The 21,444-nt window shown below is 43.0% G+C and overlaps 2 protein-coding genes across 7 annotated transcripts in view; one reads left to right on the top strand and one right to left on the bottom strand.

Annotated features, from left to right (window-relative positions):
• rc3h2 (ring finger and CCCH-type domains 2) overlaps positions 1–21,444 on the bottom strand; it is a 309,407-nt gene that overhangs the window by 102,724 nt on the left and 185,239 nt on the right. The window lies entirely within an intron of this gene.
• strbp (spermatid perinuclear RNA binding protein) overlaps positions 1–21,444 on the top strand; it is a 118,447-nt gene that overhangs the window by 87,087 nt on the left and 9,916 nt on the right. For all 6 annotated transcript variants that reach the window (XM_084047698.1, XM_084047695.1, XM_084047696.1 and 3 more), the window contains exons 6-15: positions 1,494–1,755; positions 8,958–9,070; positions 9,994–10,089; positions 10,880–10,991; positions 11,164–11,261; positions 13,404–13,509; positions 13,752–13,835; positions 15,425–15,633; positions 18,750–18,902; positions 20,252–20,386. In XM_084047698.1, coding sequence (XP_083903824.1) covers positions 1,494–1,755; positions 8,958–9,070; positions 9,994–10,089; positions 10,880–10,991; positions 11,164–11,261; positions 13,404–13,509; positions 13,752–13,835; positions 15,425–15,633; positions 18,750–18,902; positions 20,252–20,386 — 1,368 coding nt within the window. The remainder of the gene's footprint in view (positions 1–1,493; positions 1,756–8,957; positions 9,071–9,993; positions 10,090–10,879; positions 10,992–11,163; positions 11,262–13,403; positions 13,510–13,751; positions 13,836–15,424; positions 15,634–18,749; positions 18,903–20,251; positions 20,387–21,444) is intronic.

The raw sequence follows: 21,444 nt of genomic DNA, 5'->3' as shown, positions 1-21,444 counted from the left end.
ATAACAGGCCACTCATACAGTAGACACACACAAATGTGTATACACGCTACACAGTAATCCAACAGTTACTCCAACTACTCAATTTAATCTGTTATTCAAATTAAATTATAAATTATAAAATAATCGATTTGGAAAAATTATATCGTAGCAGATCTACAGTACAAGCTCACAATGTGTCGCGATGTGAGCTTATAGATCTTCAATTTTCCCGAATTTCACCCAACACCGTTATAGGGTGAAGTATATGCTTCTCGATTACGTGATTAATCTAAAACATTATAAATAGAATAACCGCTAAGATAATCAATCATGTAATACTGTACATAAAACAGGCTGACGCACAGATAATTTGTGCTGAACCTCTGACACTCTATACATTGAGACTGACACACACACACACACACACACACACACACACACACACACGCACACACACACACACACACACACACACACACATCATTACAACGTGTCTGAAATTGATATAAGGGATTTCAGCAGGTTTTTTCTGCTCCTGCTTTTCTTTCTCCCTTTCCTCGTCTCCTACGCCCCCCCCCCCCCCCCCCCCCCCCCCCCCCCACCACCACCACCTCCTGATAATCTGTTTAGTAAATGCATTGTGTGTGCTAGGATGTGAGGGTCTGGGATTGTGTTGCTCTTGCATTGTACCTAATGAGACAGCTAGATAATGGAGTGTGAAGGGCAAAGAATAACTTGCATTTGCCCGTTTTCAGAGCTGAGAAAGGCTATTCAAAACAAAATGAAATGTATGTACATCCTGAAGCTTAACCACTTAAACCCTCTATACTTGGTAAAATAATGCTTAGTTGACCGGTGTCGCTTCCCTCTACACCAAATCTCTTGGCCAAAAACAGCTACAAGCTCACACCGCGTCGCACGATATTTACATAGAATGTTTCCCCCAGAATAGGGAGGCAAGTGATTAACAAAGCACCCACAAACAAATGACCAAATAGAATATTTACACGGCACTGAATGTGTAATTATGGAACCCAGGGTGAAGGCAAGGGAGAGATTATGTTTTTTCCCTGGTTTGTTTGTTTGTTTGTTTGTTTGTCTGTCCAGTAGGCAAAGATTTTTTTTTAATATACATTTTAAAATGAAAGTGATATTGAGACATACGTCATAGATAACAGACGTCATATTATAGTATAGTAAATGTAACTATAACGTCCTGCCCAAAATGGGGACACCAGGTTGAAACTGGTTAATTAAGTCTGTGGGTTTTATAAATATTGAACCATTGAAAAGTAATACCAAGAGCATGTTACTAAATAATAACTACATTGGATCCATTTCTTTTTCCCATTGCCTGGCAAATAACGGCTTTAGACATACAAGGTTTCTGCCCGACAGTTACAATATTCCACTATAAATTAAACAATATCCTGCTTCTCCATCATCACTCTTAAAAGCCTGTGTTCTGACCTCTGCTTTGACCGTCCAAACTGTGTGTGTTTGACTTACGGTAGAAGCTGACGGAGGAGAAATACGAGGTGACAAGTTCCCTGCCCGAGGCGGCCATCTTGGTGCGGACATCAACAGAGCCCACACTTACCCTAAAGATCACTCTCACATCACCAGCCATGAAGGAAGAGGAGGAGGAGGAGGAAGAGGAGGAGGAGGAGGAGGAGGAGGGTGTGGAGGAGGAGGAGCAGGAGGCAGAGGAAAAAGTGGAAAAAGAGGAGAAGGAGGAAGAGATGAAAGAGGAGGAGGTTGTGGAGGACGGGCGAGGTAGGAATACACACACAGAGACAGAGAGAGGGACTGACACACAAACGCACCACTATACAGTGTACACACAGCGCATACAAACACGGTGAGGTTTTTTACGCTCTGTCAACCACATACACGTACACACACACACACAAACACGTACACACACACACACACACACACACACACACACACACACACACACACACACACACACACACACACACACACACACACACACACACACACACAACTACCAACTGTAGAATGTACACAATAAAATCCTCAGTGTTAATATAAAGAAACATTTTCCAATTCCAGTTTTACCCCTGAAACTCATAAAAATCATTTATGCCCAATATTAGGGCTGGGCTATTAGCTAAAAACATATCGAAACGGACATTTAGAACCAATAACTGACGTAATCTTTGCTCATATAGGTTAATCGAATAATCGAGAAGCAGTTTTGAAAAAATTATGTATTTTTCTTTTTATCAACGAATCGACACAAAAAATGTAATGGACTTTAAAAAATGGACTCAATTGATTAGCCTCATTAACCTCTTAAGCTATTGATTGATTGATTGATTTTTTTATTAGGCAAAAAGAATGTAAAACATCACAGTTACATTTATAATACTTTTGTCTAAAGGGTCCGTCCAAAAAAGTCCTTGCGGACTTGTTTCCGTTGAGGTCCTTGGTATTCAATTCATATACATATATATAGTAGCACCCAAACAGTTCAATAACAACATAAAAATATACAGAGATTATATTATTATTAAACTTTGTTGTACAATGGTGGTGTGCGGAAATAATGAAACTAGCTGCGATGCGTTGCGACGTTGTAAATTGGCTATTTTCACTATTGATGTTTTTTTTTATAATCGTTTATTTGTAATCGAGGCAAAAGTTTGAAATCGTGATTTTATTGATTTGAAGACATTATCGCCCAGCCCTACCCGATATTAACATTGGATCATTATGGATGCTTTTATGTCTTCCTAAAATAAGGGACCACAGGAACATTGCTAGTAAGTACATCGGTGTCAAGAATGACTCAATATCAAAATGTATTGAGTAATATTCCAGTTTTATATTATTTCCCGATTACATTCCCATTTCTCCTCAAATGTTAACATCTTCCATAGGTTGAATCCATCTTGCATGGCTGTGAACTAGAACTGAATTGCCTAATTTAGAGCTGAAAGCAACACTGCTTGAAGAATGATGTTCTTCATAACAAGGACATAATGGTCCAGTATATTGCCTATAGTATGTACCCTTACTGTCCCTCTCTTTACATGGTTGAGGGGACTGTTTATCCACTTGAACCCTAGCATCCCTATTCTGGGGTGGAACATTTGCAGAAAATTGCCGATCCACAAGCTCACAACGTGTCGCGACGCGTCGTGGAGCTTGTAGATCGGCTATTTTCGGGGAACACATTTTGGTGTCGAGGGGGAAAAAGAGCAGACCAATTACAAAGCCAACTGAGGTCAGTTTTACTATGTATAGAGGGTTTAAGTGGTTATTATGCTGTCCCTCTCTTTTAATGGTTGACCAGCATGCTGGCCATTCTGGGAGCAACATTCTATTAGGGGGGGTGGGGGGGGGATCATTCATGAAAATGGCAAATCTACAAGCTCACAAAGTTGCAATGCATTGTGAGCTTGTAGAACGACTATTTTCATGGTTGACCAGCCCACAGCGGCGTGGGGACTGGTTATAATTGGTTGTGGGGGTGGGTGGGGGGTGGGGGGACCACCAGGTCAGAGAAATCAATAACCAAGCACTAGTAAGCCGGCCGACCGTCCGGCGGCTCCCATTCGACCTGACAGCCAGAGCTCAGAGGAAGATGAGGGACAGCGTAGAGGTTAGTCGTAGATCACACCACGTTGCCACAGCATGACAGGTAGAGCAGCGTATAGCTCCTATTTCCACTCACACACACACACACACACACAAGATAGTTATGTAGCTGCACGCCGGTGTCACGCACCTTGAAATAGCAGATCTACAAGCTCACACAGGGAGCTAAGTATGCAACAGGGCATAACATCTGAAACATGGGAGAGCAGCGATGCGAATTACACCCGCGCTTATAGACACACACACACACACACACACACACACACACACACACACACACACACACACACGCACACACATGTACGGTCATATTGTGTCCCTGACAGGTCAAGGTAGCTGTCCTAGTGACAAACAGCCTCATATCTCACTCAGACGACTTAGGATTCATGTGCTACCAGTGGGGATGGAGTGAGGCGTGACTGTCTATTGGATGGATTGGACACACAAAGCCAGACCAGTTATTACGCAAGGTCTTTTAACCCAGTGGTTCTCAACCTGCGGTCCGGGACCCCCCTCTTGAGGGTGGATCACAGGGGCCCTTGTCTGTTTGGACTGAGGTAGTCCAAAACATGCGCTGTCTGCCTGTAGGTTCTCAGTGTGAGAACCTTGTCATACAGAATTTCTTTTTTCAAAAAATAATTTAGTTACGGGCAGCGAGTGCCCTATAGACAATCAGGGACACTACATACACACACACACACACACACACACACACACACACACACACACACACACACACACACACACACACACACACTACACAGCATGGTTTTACTATTCATCTTATGAGAAGTATATAGGGATTACTGTGTGTGTGTGTGTGTGTGTGTGTGTGTGTGTGTGTGTGTGTGTGTGTGTGTGTGTGTGTGTGTGTGTGTGTGTGTGTGTGTGTGTGTGTGTGTGTGTGTGTGTGTGTGTGTGTGTGTGTGTGTGTGTGTGTGTGTGTGTGTGCAAGCAAAAAAAAAATTGGTTCAACTTTCTGGCTATAGTATATCTGTCGGCCCCCCATTGGAACTGTGTCTGGAGCCTAGCTGTGTGCCAGAAAGCTAGTAAAAATATCCATTGCTGACAGATACACAGTGGCAGGCGTACATGACTTTCAAATCCAAATCAAACATTTCTAGCACAGAAGTATGTATGCTGTAGAATGCACAATGTTTCAATAAGCACTGGCTGCTTGCCTTCTAATGTTTGGATCAATACGGCCCTCTTATTTGATGTCAGCTGATCAATATATTGATTTAATAATGGCGGCTTCTAATTGTCTCCCTAACCAATCTGTTTGAAAGGGTTGCTTTTTGTTTCAAGACTAGATGAAACAAATTATTGAATGTGGTATTTCTCCACACCCTGTGTGTGTGTGTGTGTGTGTGTGTGTGTGTGTGTGTGTGTGTGTGTGTGTGTGTGTGTGTGTGTGTGTGTGTGTGTGTGTGTGTGTGTGTGTGTGTGTGTGTGTGTGTGTGTGTGTGTGTGTGTGTGTGCGTGCGTGCGTGCGTGCGTGCGTGCGTGCGTGCGTGCGTGCGTGCGTGCGTGCGTGCGCGCGTGCGTCTGCTTGCATCGAGTGGTGAGAGAGATTGTATGTCACTGTGAATGAAAGCAAATGCAGGGATAAACGGCAAAGACAATATTTTAAAATAAACCGATAGAAGGGCAAAAGCAATACCATACAGAGGAAGGGGTAGTGCAAAAAGAATGATACTGAGAGGGAGAGAGATGGTGGGAGGACAAGTGGGGGAGAGGAGAGGAAGGCTGTAATAACGCAGTAGAAGTGCAGCTGGGGCCACCCTGACAGACCATGAGATACGCCATTATAAAACACACACACACACACACACACACACACACACACACACACACACACACATAGACAGAGCATTATAAACTAGAAAGGTGCGCTGAGCGGAGTGTAAATCCCCGCCAGGAGGTACGCCCTACCCCGCTCCATTGTTGTCTGTGTGGTGCACGTGACGACATTGCTTTAGCATTGTGCTCATGTTTCAAAAGCCACCGGGGGGGGAGGCTATGATAAACGATGCTGATCATTAATGACCGGTGTCAATTATATTTGTACAGGGCCGGGAATGGAAATGACAGACGCCCCCATGTCTGTCCAAAAAAATGTATAAAGTAGTTGGAACAGGCCAGTCAGAGATCACGCGTAGCAATTTTGTACTAGATTTGGACAAAATCCATAGGAGCAGCAGCAAAACGTATGTTATTTTAAGTGCATGACTTACTTTATAGACTTGCAAAGTGGGCTATTGTAGCGGCACCATGAGGCCATTTTGCTAGTTCAGTTTAGTTTAGAGGTCAAACCATCAATAAATGTTCTTTTTCCAATCTTCATCCAATGCAATAAATTATTGAACGCATAATCTCTACTCGATTTTTGCATCTTTTATAATTTATTATGAGCGCTCGCTCACTTCATAGAAGACAGCGTGTGCAGACACAGAAAGCCTTCATTCAGCAAAGTGGAGTAATACAAGGAGGAAATTGTGGCTCGTTCAAATTCATCAGCGAATGAGGTGCTGTAGTCAGCAGAGCGGTTTCAATGACTTCTCTAAAACATTGTGGTAAAAAGGAGAAAACATTAATTCATTTATTCATTAAGGTAAATTATATGGCCATTCTGCTTCCCTAATCTGCTAACTGTATTAGGAACAATTTACAAGTAGGAATTCTGAGGCCCACCTCTTTGCTCTGCTAGCGCAGAAATAATTCAGCCCATTATGGCCAACAGGGCATAATGTCTGCTCCTTTACCCTGTCCCCTCTCATTCCCTTTTAGCCGTTAGGGGTGTGTGTGTGTGTGTGTGTGTGTGTGTGTGTGTGTGTGTGTGTGTGTGTGTGTGTGTGTGTGTGTGTGTGTGTGTGTGTGTGTGTGTGTGTGTGTGTGTGTGTGTGTGTGTGTGTGTGTGTGCCGGTGTGCACTTGTGTGCGTAATAATCTCACATGTTAGCCATGAGCCAAACATAACTCTCCATGCCAGCCTGGCAGAGATAATCAGACAGAGAACAGGACTTATATCATTATATTGGCCAGATGAGCTCAGAGGTAAGGTGAGATAGAATAATGTCCCCATCTCTCTACCACTGTAGGATGCACATTACATACACATTTTGGCATCCTCCACTTTATACGGTACCTATTGAGGGAGGAGGTTTCTGTCACTTGTGGTAAGCTGAAGAAGAACCCTAACCCTGTTTCCATAGGGAAGCAGAGGTCTCTTCAGTGTGTTTTAATTCTCAATGGGACCCTCAGGGGGTCCTTGAGTTGGTTTCAGGGGTCCCCCGTTAAGTTATTGATAATTAGGAACCGAATGGACCCCTTGCAGGTCTGTAACTCCTTAAGACCTTTGTATACTCTCATAGTTATGGGGGTCCATTGCCTAATTAAGAATACATTTTATTGCCATATAATCAGGTTTACAGGTGTAAAGAAGTGGGTGTAATTAGATTTTGTGTAAACTCATTTGTTGTTTTCAGGAAAGAAGAAAAAGTGGGGGGACATGGAGAGGGAGAGCAAGGAGAAAACAGAATAGAAAGCATGTCAAAGGAATATCCATACACATAGCATAAAATAGCAATAGTTACTGTACTGTATGTACATGAGGTTAGACATTAATCTTGAAATTTAAAAAAAGGTTGAGAATCACGGTTTTAAAGTCAGTTCTAGGAGGTCCTGCTCCTTATACCCCCTCTCTGAATTCTCCATGTAACCGCACTTCAACCATTCATATACAGCTGCGCTTGATTCATCTTGCCTCGCACACCGTAGAGTTTGTGCCGGTGGTCGGCTCAAAAAAATTAAAAATAATAATAAAAAGGGATTGGTTCAGTGTGTGTGAAGTGAAAACTCCAACGCCAACCAGGTGTGTCGGGAAGAATAAATCAAACGCTAATTGTATAAACATGAGAATGCCGTCCTCTGATATCAACCAACCACGATGCTCTCTAACAGAACCCCGCCTTGAACCCTTCTTGTTGTGTTTGTCTCCGACTGGGTCAAACTATCTCAGGTTTTCTTTTCATTTCAAGTCCTACATTAGGAGCGCTTGATTCAACATTTTTGCTCTCATGGGTACCTTGCAGGATGCTTGGATAATTTTCTTGGCTCTTGTCAGTGATCCCATGAAATCAAGTGCACCTAAAGTAATCCCAAAGACAATGCAAACTTCCTATTTTGACTCTCGCCTGTTGCAGACCTGGGTCAAAATAAAAAACAATAAAAAGAAAAAAAATGATAATGTCCTTTTCAAATACGTAAGGTGAGTTTGGTTTAGCTTGTCCTGCACAATGAAATGAGCTCTTCTCCAAACTACTACTACTCCACCCCTGCCTGCATGATGTGCTGGACAAGACGAATCAAACGCTCCTCAAGTATTTGCTTGTTGTATGTCTGGGCGCTCTCCAGCCCATAAAGTTGTCCCCTCCCTCGTGATCCCAAACTCTCTCCCTTCCACACATTTGACAGTGACTGGACTGGTTATAAAGCTTCCAAATTAATTAACAAAGGCAACGTGTGAACTGATCGAACATATTGTCGCTGTCGGGCAGAAACCTTGTATCTCCATATTTAAAAGTATGTTTCTTTTTCCCTCCGTAAATGAATGACCTACTCCGTCATACAACGGTGTCGTGCAAAAGTAGCGAAAATGGCCGATCTACAAGCACACAATGAGTCGCATCGTGACACATTGTGAGCTTGTCGATCGACTACTTCCCCTATTTTATTTTGAAAGTGGTTAAGTGTGTCTGTGGGTTTTATAAATATTTAACCATTCAAACTAAATAATAAATAATAACTACAATGGAACACAGGTTATTTTTCCCCCCCGTTTCCTCAAAAGTAACAAGTGACATACAAGGTTTCCACCCGACAGCGACAATATGGTATTATTGTCTCTAGCTTGTGTAACATTGTGTTAATTTGTGTGTTTGGCATTATGTTGTTATGACCGCATCCTTATCGCATAATAGACTTGTAGCACTGTTTAAAACGACACCTCTGTGTAATCCAGTCACCTCAAATGTGTGAAACGTAGAGAGTTTCCACTCTCTACAAGGGAAAGAACAGCTTTATGGCATGAAAAGCACCTTGTATGTACAGTATGTATGTATGTATGTATGTATGCGTGTGTGTGTGTATGTGTGCAAGTATGTGTGCATCCACACGCCAATGCTTGTGTGCTTGCGTACTTTCACACGCACGCACGCACACACACACGCGTGCGCACACAAATTCAAACATACACGCACACTCGGAACAGACGTGTGTTTGTTTGTTTGTGTGTGTGTGTGTGTATGTGTTTTACGTTCTCTATATTGGGTTATTGTTTTGTGGCAGTGTTGGGTGCTGCTGCGCAGAGAGTGGAGTCTGAGGAGGAGGAGGGGGAGGTGCTGGATAGACACAGATGTCTGTTGGCCCTGGCAGCGCTGCGACACGCCAAGTGGTTCCAGGTCGGCGCCCACACACTTCCTGTCTTCCCGCCTTATGCTCATTGTAGCCTGACGACACGCCCGAACGCATACGCCGCGCTGTTTATAGCTCATGTTGTGTTTTGTGGGTTGTGATTAAAAGCCGCCCCAATTTCTAGTGCTAGTCGTTAATAGTCCAGTGACTATTAAATGTGAAGGGATGTTCCACCATTAAAACCTTGTTGTCCCCATTCTGGGCATGTCATAATAGGTGAACATTCTGCGAAAATAGGCAAACATTTGCCTATTTGAAAATAGGCAAACAAATGGCAAAGTCTGTATTACACAGGGCCTGGAAAAAAAAGCCATGTTGTTTTCAGATTTCATTTAACTTGCACACATTTAACCTGCTAAAATGTGTTATATGAAACATAATATTAGCCTGCAGCTCACTTAGTACATACATTGAAAAGTATCGGACGTATCGAAAGGCTACAAGAGCAATGGTGACACTTTCATTTTTTGTTTTTGGCTATTATGAGAACCTGCCTGCTATGTATGTCAACAGCCCCCCCCCCCCCCTCCCCTCCCCCATACCCTCCCATACCTTACTGACAACAATGTATTGATCTACAATGGACAAGTTCAGAAAATAGTGGGCATTTTGATAGAAAGCTAGATAAAGACTCGGAATGCTCAACAACAAAAAGAGAGAAAAAAAGTGGTTATAAAGACAAAAGAAAGGTTGTAAATCATCACTTAATTATGACCGTGGAGCGTGGACAGATAAAATATCCATTTCTCCAGGGCTGATTTGCTTCTATCCTCCCCCTCGCCATCCATGCTTATCCTATTTTCTCTCCTCTATCTCTGTTTCCTCCCCTTTCGATCTCTCTCTCTCTCTCTCTCTCTGTCTCTCTCTCTATGTCAATCTCTCTCTCTCTCTCTCTATGTCAATCTCTCAGGCCAGAGTGAATGGGCTCAAGTCGTGTGTCATAGTTCTCAGGATTCTCAGAGACATGTGCAATAGACACCCGGTCTGGGAACCTCTCAAGGGATGGGTGAGTGTCTCTGCCTGTGTTGACAGTCTGTCAGCCTGTCTTCCTACCGCTTTTGCTTTATTGGTCACGTGGCCTTTTTTATATGTCTCTGTGGTCATGTATCACACTATAGCACTGTTTCTCAACATCTGGTCTTGGGACCACCGAGGGGTCCAAATGGACGCTGACAGGTCTGTAAATGTGAGATTGTGCAAAATAAAATGTTGTACACAATAATTCTCAGTGTTAATTTAACACTGAGAGTGTACAAATAGAACCAAAGGGACCATTTTGGTTCCATTTGTACTGAACCCTCTCAGTTGCAGACCTGTATTTGTCCATTAATACCCCCCTGGTGGTCCCTGAACCAGTGCACCACTATAGCATTTACTGCAGTAATGATCAGAGGTCCATTTATTGTGTTTGTGCGCAGGTTTACTGTATATCGTCGCTGTCGGGTGGAAACCAAAACTGTTACTTTTCAGGAAATGGAATGTTAATACTTTTCATTGGCTAAATATTTATAAAACCCACAGACCTTAGGCTGAACCACTTTCATTTTCAAAATAAGAAATAACTTTTGTACGACAGAGTAAGGCGTTCATTTACAAAAAAGTAAATATAAAAAAGTTTATATATGGAGATACAAAGGGTGCGTTCGGATATGCTCACTCACGTATTGGTATGTATTGGACCAGTGCACTCAGTGCCTTATATCCGAACACACCCAAGGTTTCTGCCTGACAGTGACGATATATATTGTGTGTGTGTGTGTGTGTGTGTGTGTGTGTGTGTGTGTGTGTGTGTGTAGCCCCTAGAGTTGATCTGTGAGAAAGCCATCGCCACCTGCAACAGACCGCTTGGTGCTGGAGAGGCGCTGCGTAGAGTCATGGAATGTCTGGCATCAGGCATAGTACTACCAGGTATGAATTAATAGACGTGTCCAGGACCTCCAAATTGATATTGTATGCATTTAGCTGCGGACTCCCATCGGAATCATCCATTTTCAAGTTGTCTTCTTGTGTGTGTGTGTGTGTGTGTGTGTGTGTGTGTGTGTGTGTGTGTGTGTGTGTGTGTGTGTGTGTGTGTGTGTAGGCGGTCCAGGGTTACATGACCCCTGTGAGAAGGAGCCAACAGACACGTTAGCCAGCATGACCGACCAACAGGCCGAGGCCATTACCTTCAGTGCACAGGTAGGTACACATTTTAACAATTTATTCATGTCTACATAAAGGAGAGCAAACGAGGAGACAAATATTAAAGATACAGTTAAAGGGATAGTTCAACCCCAAAATGACTTTTTTAATCGATTACCCCATGGAGACTTGAATTAATGGATATTTTTTTGTTTTTGTCGCATTCCTAAGCCAATAATTTGATGACCGGCAGCGGTTTCGGTAGGAGACACAAAGAGTCTCCTTTGTGTCTCCCACCGGAACCGCTGCCTACCAGTCCGCTGGTCATCAAATTATTGGCTTAGGAATGTGAAGAAAAAAAAAGATCCATGAATTCAAGTCTCCATGTGGTGACTAATCGATAGAACTATCCCTTTAAGGTTATATTCACAAAATCATGGCATATGTCTTCATGATACAATAAGCATGTCACTCAGTACTCTATGGGTATAACTAACAGCGTCTCCGCCATATGTGGTGGCTGCCAATTATAGCAAAGACAGCACACTACTTTGCCAGCCTTTTTGCCTCCTTTTGGGCATCCCAGGTTGTTGAAACCCTCTAACAACCAGTCTGTGGGTATGTCTTAGGCTGCCAAATATAAAAACAAATAGTCTAACAGTCTAATAGTATAACCTAGCTCTGAGATGGTATGTAGAAGTGGCTGGTATTTAATGACCGTGGTCATAAAAGCTTCCTCTAGGCTAAGGTCAGACACTTCTCTGGTCTCTTTCATCAACCACAGCAACATCTGGTGTTGGCTGTCAAAGATGTAAAGATGTCTGGGTTATCACAGAGATGAATCATGGATGGAATGACCCGGGAATGTTTGTACATTCTCACTGAGGATGCATGATATTTTGATATGTCCTTTGCTATGAGTTCCACACACACACACGCACACCAAAACCCTTACCTACAGTCCATAAGTGCCCATTCACAAACATTTACACTTAACCACTTAAACCCTATACTTGGATTCCCCCGGGGCTCTATACTAGGCCCTCCTCCTGTTTTCGTTCGACGCTAAATATCTTTGCCGGAAATAGCCGATCAACATGCTCATTCAGCTATGTTTGCCAAATTGTTTGCCCAAGAATAAGGACGCTAGGGTTCACATAGATAAAAACATTACTGTTATCTCCTATCTACACTGACTGGGGACTGACCAGTGGTGGAAAAAGTACTACTACAAAGCTAGCCTTGTAGATCATCTATTTTTTGCTGTTAAGGTTATAAATGTCAAAAAGTAAATAAAAGCGGCATTCATGTTGATGTCCTCACAAGTATATTAATACAAACGTGTGTGTGTGTGTGTGTGTGTGTGCACGTGGCTGTGCACACCGTGATCCTTGTACGCACACACACTGACTGGTGTGGCATGGCATAGAATAGATAGAGGATCCTGCTGTCTGTTTCCTTTGAAGGCAGGCAGAACGAGGTTGGAATGTCAATAGGGGTAATTGTGCTGGGTCAGATACAAGAGGAGATAGGACACACACAGAGAGAGAGAGAGAACTTCTGTCATAGAGCTAAACCATGCCTTATGAATATCTGAGATACTCTACTTACCTTGTGCAGTGCTAGGAAGAAGTACTACATTTTTGCCAGACCCAGAGGGTCGGCCTACATGAGGCTTTGTCTGTCCCTCTTTCGTCCCTCTTTTGTCCCTCTTTCGTCCCTCTCTTGTCCCTCTTTTCCTCTTTTCCTCTGCACACGTCATGCGAAGTCCGGCCATTCAGATTTCAACCACTAGGGGTCTGGCAGTACCAGGTATTGCTAGTTTCAAGTGAAACTAGCAATATCACAATGTAGAAATACTCTGTTACAAGTAAAAGTCCTGTATTTGAGTACTTGAGTAAAAGTACAAAAGTAATGGCATCAAAATATACTTTACATGCTAACTGCTAACCCAAGTACTATTATGCGGAGTGGTCAATTTATCAAGTTTAACAAAAAAATAAATCTTCACATGTGTGCATGTCCTACTGGTTGACTTTCTCTGTATACGAGTGTGCCTATCCATCTCTGTCGATAGGCAACAAACACACTTTCTGTGATTCTGTGCAAATGTGTGTCACTGTTTACATATGCGTTTGTGTGCTTGATGTTGTTTTCATACCATCGATTTGTGTGTGCGTGCGTGTGTGTTTTCAACAGCATGCTCTGAGACTCATGGCGTTCGGACAAATCTACAAGGTGTTGGAGATGGAGCCTCTTCCCTCAAGTAAACCCTCGCAGAAATATCCTTGGTCTGACAAAGAAGGTATGTGTCTTGTCTGTCTGTCTGTCTGTCTTGTCTGTCTGCTTTGTAGTTATATGTGTCATAGAGTATGTACTGGTTATAGCCAGTGATTGTCAGACTCTCTCTTTGTCTCTCTGTCTGTGTGTCTATCTGTCTCTACTATATTGTCTGAAGGAAGCCGAACAAAAATAAGTTTTACCCTTATGTGCCTGTATACAATATGTAACAATAAAACACAAGATTGAACCTCTCTCTCTCCCCAGGTTCAGGTCTGAAGAGGCCATACGAGGACGGAGCGATGGATGACAAAGACCTCATTAAGAAGATGAAGCGGAACCTGAGGAAAGGTAGGGGAGCACAGCGTATGTTTACAACGGGAGCGCCGTGTTTTTTGTAACCTCCAGCAGCGCGACAAGGCGTGCTTCTCTGCACTATTCTACTATTCTATTTTTCTCTGCGCGTTCACTTGTGGCGTTTTTATCTGCTTGCCGAGAGATGAAATATCTTTTCAACTCGGGCATTTGGAAGCGTTTTTAGGCGAGCGCCTGACGTTTTTTTTTTACCTGGGAAGAAACTGCTCTGGTGGACACCCAGCCATAGATTAGCTTCTCTCTCACTAGTACTGTATCTCTATCTCTATCTCACCTTCTCTTCCTCTCTGCGCCTCGGAGGTGGATCAATAGTATTGACCGGCAATGTTTCCTGAAGCCTCCTGAGCGTCTCCAGGCTCTGTGTCCCTGCTGGGAGGTGTCGCACGGGCAGAGGGACACATTTAAGCTATTGGAAAACAAATGCGAAGCCATCGAAAGACACAGGAGCTTGAGAGTAACACAGACCTGCTCTAATGAGTGAACAGCCACAACAAGGATTTAACTACTTAAGCCCTGTATATTGTTGTACGACAAATGGCAAAAATGTCTCATCTACAAGCTCACAACAAGTCTCAGAACCACTGAGTGAAAGTACAAAAGTATTGGCATCAAAATATACATAAAGTACCAAAGTTTTTGTGACTTTTTCAAAAACTTGACTTTGAAGATACTTTTAAGCGTGATCTTAAGCTTTTTTATGTTTTCCTCTGCAGTGTTTTTGGAGTGTTTTTTAGTTTGCTGCTCATTTGATATGTTTTTATTCTTCGTTTATTGTTATTTTCCCCTTTTATAATGTACTAATTTTATTGTATTTTGTATTTTAATGTATGTATCTTTCTTTTCTGGGTAAGCACTTTGAGTTTCATTTTGTGTATGAAAGGTGCTATATAAATAAAGATCATTTTCATTAAAAATAGCCAATCTTCAAGCTCACAACGCCGCATCGTGAGCATGTAGATCTGCTACTTTTGCCAAAAAAAAGCCGAAGTGGCTAGCCCATTAAGATCTGAGGCCAATTCTAGTTCTCACACTTTCAAGATTTTTCAAAAATGTTCAAAAATAGCAGATGTACAAGCTCGCAGTGCGGCACAAAGTGACGCGATGTGAGCTTGTATATCTGCTATTTTTGAATAGCCAACGCATGCTTTCCCGGTTTTAATGGGTTAATGTATGTTTTGCAAATATGAGTTACTCCCTAGTGGAGTGGAAGTATAAAGAAAACAACATTTAAATACTCAAGTAAAATAAAATCCCTCAAATTAGTAATTAAGTACAGTACTTGAGTAAATGTACTTAGTTCTTTCTACCACTGCTCCTTAACCATTTGAAGCATCCCTATTCTGAGCTCCTGTAAGCATATAGCAGATCTACAAGCTCACAACCCATCGCAACACGACGCGTTTTGAACTTGTAGACTTGCTATTTTTGGTAAAGAGATCTGGTGTAGACCGAACAAAGCCATCCGAGTGCAGTTGCAAATCAGGTCATTTTTTACTAAGAATAGAGGGTAAGTGGTAAACCTATCTCCGTTCTGGTTTTCTTTTTTGGCTTTGTCTCTACAACAGTCCTAGACAGTAAAGCCATAGACTCCAACCAGCCCATGAACGCCCTGATGCGGTTGAACCAGATCCGGCCGGGGCTGCAGTACCGCCTGCTGTCCCAGTCGGGCCCGGTTCACGCTCCGGTCTTCACCATGTCCGTGGACCTGGACGGAACCGTCTACGAAGCCTCCGGCTCCTCCAAGAAGACCGCCAAGCTCCACGTGGCCGTCAAGGTAAGGAACACCAGGGAGAGACGACGATTGGTGGATGATGGGATGATATAGAGAGGAGAGGGATGGGTAGAAAAGAGGGAGATGAAGAGGGGGATGGGGTGGAGAAGAAAAGAGGGGAGGGATGGAGAGCAATGAGAAGAGGAGGAGAGGTTTGGGGAGAGAGAGGGATGGGTAGAAAAGAGTGAGATGGAGAGAAGGATGAAGAAGAGGAGGGGGTGGTGAGATAGAGAGAGAGGAATGGGTAGAAAAGGGGAGAGGTATAAAAATGGTAGAGGAGAGAGGGATGAAGAAGAGGGGGAGGATGAGAAGAAACGAGGAGAGGGATGTTGAAGAAAAGGGGAGAGAGAGAGGGATGAAGACAAGAAGGGGATGAGAAGAAATGTGGAGAGGGGTAAAGATGGATGGATGAGAAGAAGATAAACGAGGGATGAAGCAAGAAGCAGGTGTCTGGTTCTCTTGCTGCGTGATTAAATTCAGAGGTGGACGTTTCAATGAATATTCTAGTTGTGAAAGTCATGCCATGTTAAACCAGAGAGACAGGTAGTCTCACACAGAATGGACATGTTATACCAGAGAGACAGGTAGTCTCACACAGAATGGACATGTTATACCAGAGAGACAGGTAGTCTCACACACAGAATGGACATGTTATACCAGAGAGACAGGTAGTCTCACACAGAATGGACATGTTATACCAGAGAGACAGGTAGTCTCACACAGAATGGACATGTTATACCAGAGAGACAGGTAGTCTCACACAGAATGGACATGTTATACCAGAGAGACAGGTAGTCTCACACAGAATGGACATGTTATACCAGAGAGACAGGTAGTCTCACACAGAATGGACATGTTATACCAGAGAGACAGGTAGTCTCACACAGAATGGACATGTTATACCAGAGAGACAGGTAGTCTCACACAGAATGGACATGTTATACCAGAGAGACAGGTAGTCTCACACAGAATGGACATGTTATACCAGAGAGACAGGTAGTCTCACACACAGAATGGACATGTTATACCAGAGAGACAGGCAGTCTCACACACAGAATGGACATGTTATACCAGAGAGACAGGTAGTCTCACACAGAATGGACATGTTATACCAGAGAGACAGGTAGTCTCACACACAGAATGGACATGTTATACCAGAGAGACAGGTAGTCTCACACAGAATGGACATGTTATACCAGAGAGACAGGTAGCCTCACACAGAATGGACATGTTATACCAGAGAGACAGGTAGCCTCACACACAGAATGGACATGTTATACCAAAGACAGGTAGCCTCACACAGAATGGACATGTTATACCAGAGAGACAGGTAGTCTCACACAGAATGGACATGTTATACCAGAGAGACAGGTAGTCTCACACAGAATGGACATGTTATACCAGAGAGACAGGTAGTCTCACACAGAATGGACATGTTATACCAGAGAGACAGGTAGTCTCACACAGAATGGACATGTTATACCAGAGAGACAGGTAGTCTCACACAGAATGGACATGTTATACCAGAGAGACAGGTAGCCTCACACACAGAATGGACATGTTATACCAGAGAGACAGGTAGCCTCACACACAGAATGGACATGTTATACCAGAGAGACAGGCAGTCTCACACAGGATAGACATGTTATACCAGAGAGACAGGTAGCCTCACACAGAATGGACATGTTATACCAGAGAGACAGGTAGTCTCACACAGAATGGACATGTTATACCAGAGAGACAGGTAGTCTCACACAGAATGGACATGTTATACCAGAGAGACAGGTAGCCTCACACAGAATGGACATGTTATACCAGAGAGACAGGTAGTCTCACACAGGATAGACATGTTATACCAGAGAGACAGGCAGTCTCACACAGGATAGACATGTTATACCAGAGAGACAGGTAGCCTCACACAGAATGGACAGACTAAGGCAAAGAAATGTAATGATGTTAGGCTAGCTGTAGCAATGTCCATGATCCGTGTGCGTGTGTGTGTGTGTGTGTGTGTGCGCGCATGTGTACGCATGAAGGTGGGCAAATCCTTGTAATCCCAAAGTGGTTTTGAACAAAGACGTTCTTCAGAGCACGGATAATCCGCTATCCTCTCCAACACCGTAAAAGGCTCTTCCTCTCTTTCTCCCTCCATACATCCCTCCATTCTCTCCAGCTATCTCTGTCTCTTACCTCTCTTTGTTACTCTCCATGTTTCTGTCTTTCTGTGTCTTTACTCTTTTCACATCTCTCTGTCTCTCTCTCTGTCTCTGTCTGTCTGCAATGCTGTGCAGCTATACACACACACACACACACACACACACACACACACACACACACACACACACACACACACACACACACATATCAGACACACTTTAACGTGAGAGAGAGATTATTATTCAAATATTTGTATTGAATTTTTCAAAAAGTTATACACTCATACAAACACATAACAAACAACTACAAAACACTCAATACTCAATACAAGATGAACGGGTACACATAACATCCAATTACTGATCAACCAAAAAATGAAAGGAAATTTTAGTACAATACATTGGCATAGAAAGCGGCATTAATATTACAAATTTAAAGTAAAAAAGAAAAGAGAAGAAATGTATTCTTCGTGAGAGAGAGATACATACATACATACAACATTTAATGATAGCCTAGTACAAACACGGAAAGCTTGGCACGTAATAATTCCATGCGGAACTATTACAAAAATAAATCAATCAAATGTAAGCTGTTCAAAATCAAGTTGGCTTGGCACAAATCAGCAGCAACCGACACAGCTATTGAACATTCTCCTCAGACCAAGGAGTCCAAAAACTGACAACTGGAGCATCATCAAAGATCTGCTAGTGGTGTTGTGCTTGCTGAAATGTGCAACAACCACTCTTTGCAGAGAATGTGGTGTTTTGAATTCAGAACTTGTTTGTTGCTAAATTTTATCTAGTCAAATTAGACTACTTTTACCAGGCAAATTTTAAAAGTAGAATATGGAGAACCAAGGTTTCTGCCCAACGATATGGTCATGCATCTTTTTGGTCAATAAAAACATCCATCAATCAATTAAACTCATGCCCCAAACCCTCTCCTCTGTCCTCCTTCTCCAGGTGCTCCAGGCGATGGGCTATCCTACGGGTTTTGACTCAGACCTGGACCCCATGAGTTCAGATGAGAAGTCAGATGGCGAGGGAAAGAGTGAAACCTCTACACCTGCTAGCAATAACCCAACACACTCCACAGATAGCTCCAACACACTGGAGGTGGGAACAGAAACACACACACACACACACACACACACACACACACACACACACACACACACACACACACACACACACACACACACACACACACACACACACACACACACACACACACACACACACACAGACATTCAGACTTTATTTGTTTATTCAGGATAATAACGACCACTCTAGACTCTTCCATTATTCTTAAAGGGCTAGTTCACCCAAAAAAAAAACTTTTTTTCTATCGATTAGTCACCCCATGGAGACTTGAATACATGGATTTTTTTTGGTTTTTGTCGCATTCCTAAGACAATAATTTGATGACCGACAGCGGTTCCGGGAGGAGACACAAAGAGTCTCCTTTGTGTCTTCTACCGGAACCGCTGCCTACCGGTCCGCTGGTCATCAAATTATTGGCTTAGGAATGCGACAAAAACAAAAAAATATCCTCCATGGGATGACTAATCGATAGAAAAAATGATTTTTTTGGCTGCACTATCTCTTTAAGAATAGTGGAAGAGTCTAGAGTGGTCGTGACAGCCTCCTGACTTGAACCCCATAGAGAATCTCTGGTGGAATTTGAAGAAGGCGGTTGCAAAACGCAAACCCAAGAATATTAGTTCTGAGGGAGGGTGACTGCACATGAGCAATAAGATAAGAATCCTCAGAAACGATGCCAGAACGTTGGTGTCTTTCTATGCATCACGTTTGCAGCAAGTCATAACAGCAACAGGGTGCTCTACTAAGTACCGTACATTGAAAGTGGCATTTCATGTCTAATTTGGTGGTTAGTTGTGTTGAGCTGCTGAAAATGTTCTAGTTTGATTTGTTTATTGCAAACGGCTGACAGTTTGTGAATTTTGCCAATAAACCTAATTTGCATATTTCTTTTGTGCAGCCGTAGACAATCTCATCCTTTATTGTGTATCGTCTCTGTCGGGTGGAAACCTCATATGCCCAAAACTGTTACTTTTCAGGATTCAGATTCAAAAGTAGCAGTTCTACTTATGTGTGACGCTGTTGTATGATCAAGTTGGGTGTTCATTTACGAAAAAACAAAAGGTTAAAATATGGAGATAAGATGTTTCTCCCATATATCTATCTATCTATATATATATATATATCTAGAGAGAGAGAGAGAGAGAGAGAGAGAGAGAGAGAGAGAGAGAGAGAGAGAGAGAGAGAGAGAGAGAGAGAGAGAGAGAGAGAGAGAGAGAGAGAGAGAGAGAGAGAGAGAGAGAGAGAGAGAGAGAGAGAGAGAGAGAGAGAGAGAGAGAGAGAGAGAGAGAGAGAGAGAGAGAGAGAGAGAGAGAGAGAGATGTCTTAAGAACAATCCTATAACATCCTATGTGTTTCTTCAGGTGAGAACTCAGGGTCCCATACTGACAGCAAGCGGAAAGAATCCAGTAATGGAGCTGAATGAGAAGAGACGAGGGCTCAAGTATGAGCTCATCTCTGAGAGCGGAGGCAGTCACGACAAGCGCTTTGTTATGGAAGTAAGGTCCACACACACACACACACACACACACACACACGCACAGCTTAATAAAACACATATATGCATTAGGGGGGAAAAGTAAATAACTGCATACATGTAATCAGTAAATCCTGAGCTTAAATTTAAGTGTAAAAATGGTCTCTCAGAGTTAAAGTAACAACAGACTTTACTGTGTATGATCTATAAAGATAACAGATAATGTAGTATATGTGAGCATGTCTCATCATCACACATATTTACTGTACATGGGCACACACACACACACACACACACACACACACACACACACACACACACACACACACACACACACACACACACACACACACACACACAAACACACGAACCAAAAAGCTGATCAGTGGTAAGGTAAATCAGTCGGCTTGGCTCCCCAAGCAGGCCTGTTCTCTGCGGGCTGTGTTGTTTTCCGTCGCGCCTGGCCGCTCCGTTGCTCCGCTGATTGATTAGCAGGCCTGCCTGACAGCGGGCCATAGCTAAACAAGCTGTCTTGTTCCCCTAGACTGATTGACTTGAGTGACTGGTTGGCTGACTCACTGACTGACTGATAGGCTACCCCCACTGGCTGGCTGGCCTGTTTTTGACTGATGGATAAATACATTGGTTTTATTTTGTTATTTTCTTTCTTCTTTTTTCTGTTATTTGCACACAATGTCAGCACTAACAGGCTTAATGGATGAATAATGGTTAGTTTATCAGTAGAAAAAAAGAAAATAAATGGACAGTAACAGACTGAACAAGCTATAGTGATGAAAACTGTCTCTGTCATTGGTGCTAAACAGGTGTGGAAGTGTGGAGGGGATGGCGAAGGCAAGGGTGGGGGGGTGGGGGGGGTACGCAGCGCCGGTTTTCAAGATTGAGAACCATAGCGGGTTATAACGTTGTCACCGTCCGCATACATCGAAATTAGGGCAAATGGGTCAGTCAGGCTCTGTCTGAGAGTAGGCTCTGTATGGTGAAATGATATTAAAGAAAGGCTCCAGTTTCAATGTTGTGCGTTGAGCACTGGCAAATGCAAACACACCACGCATAGACATC

The sequence above is a fragment of the Gymnoscopelus microlampas genome, assembly GCF_963454915.1.
Source record: "Gymnoscopelus microlampas genome assembly, chromosome: 21".
Lineage (NCBI taxonomy): Eukaryota > Metazoa > Chordata > Actinopteri > Myctophiformes > Myctophidae > Gymnoscopelus > Gymnoscopelus microlampas.
This window is presented reverse-complemented; position numbering and strand designations above follow the sequence as displayed.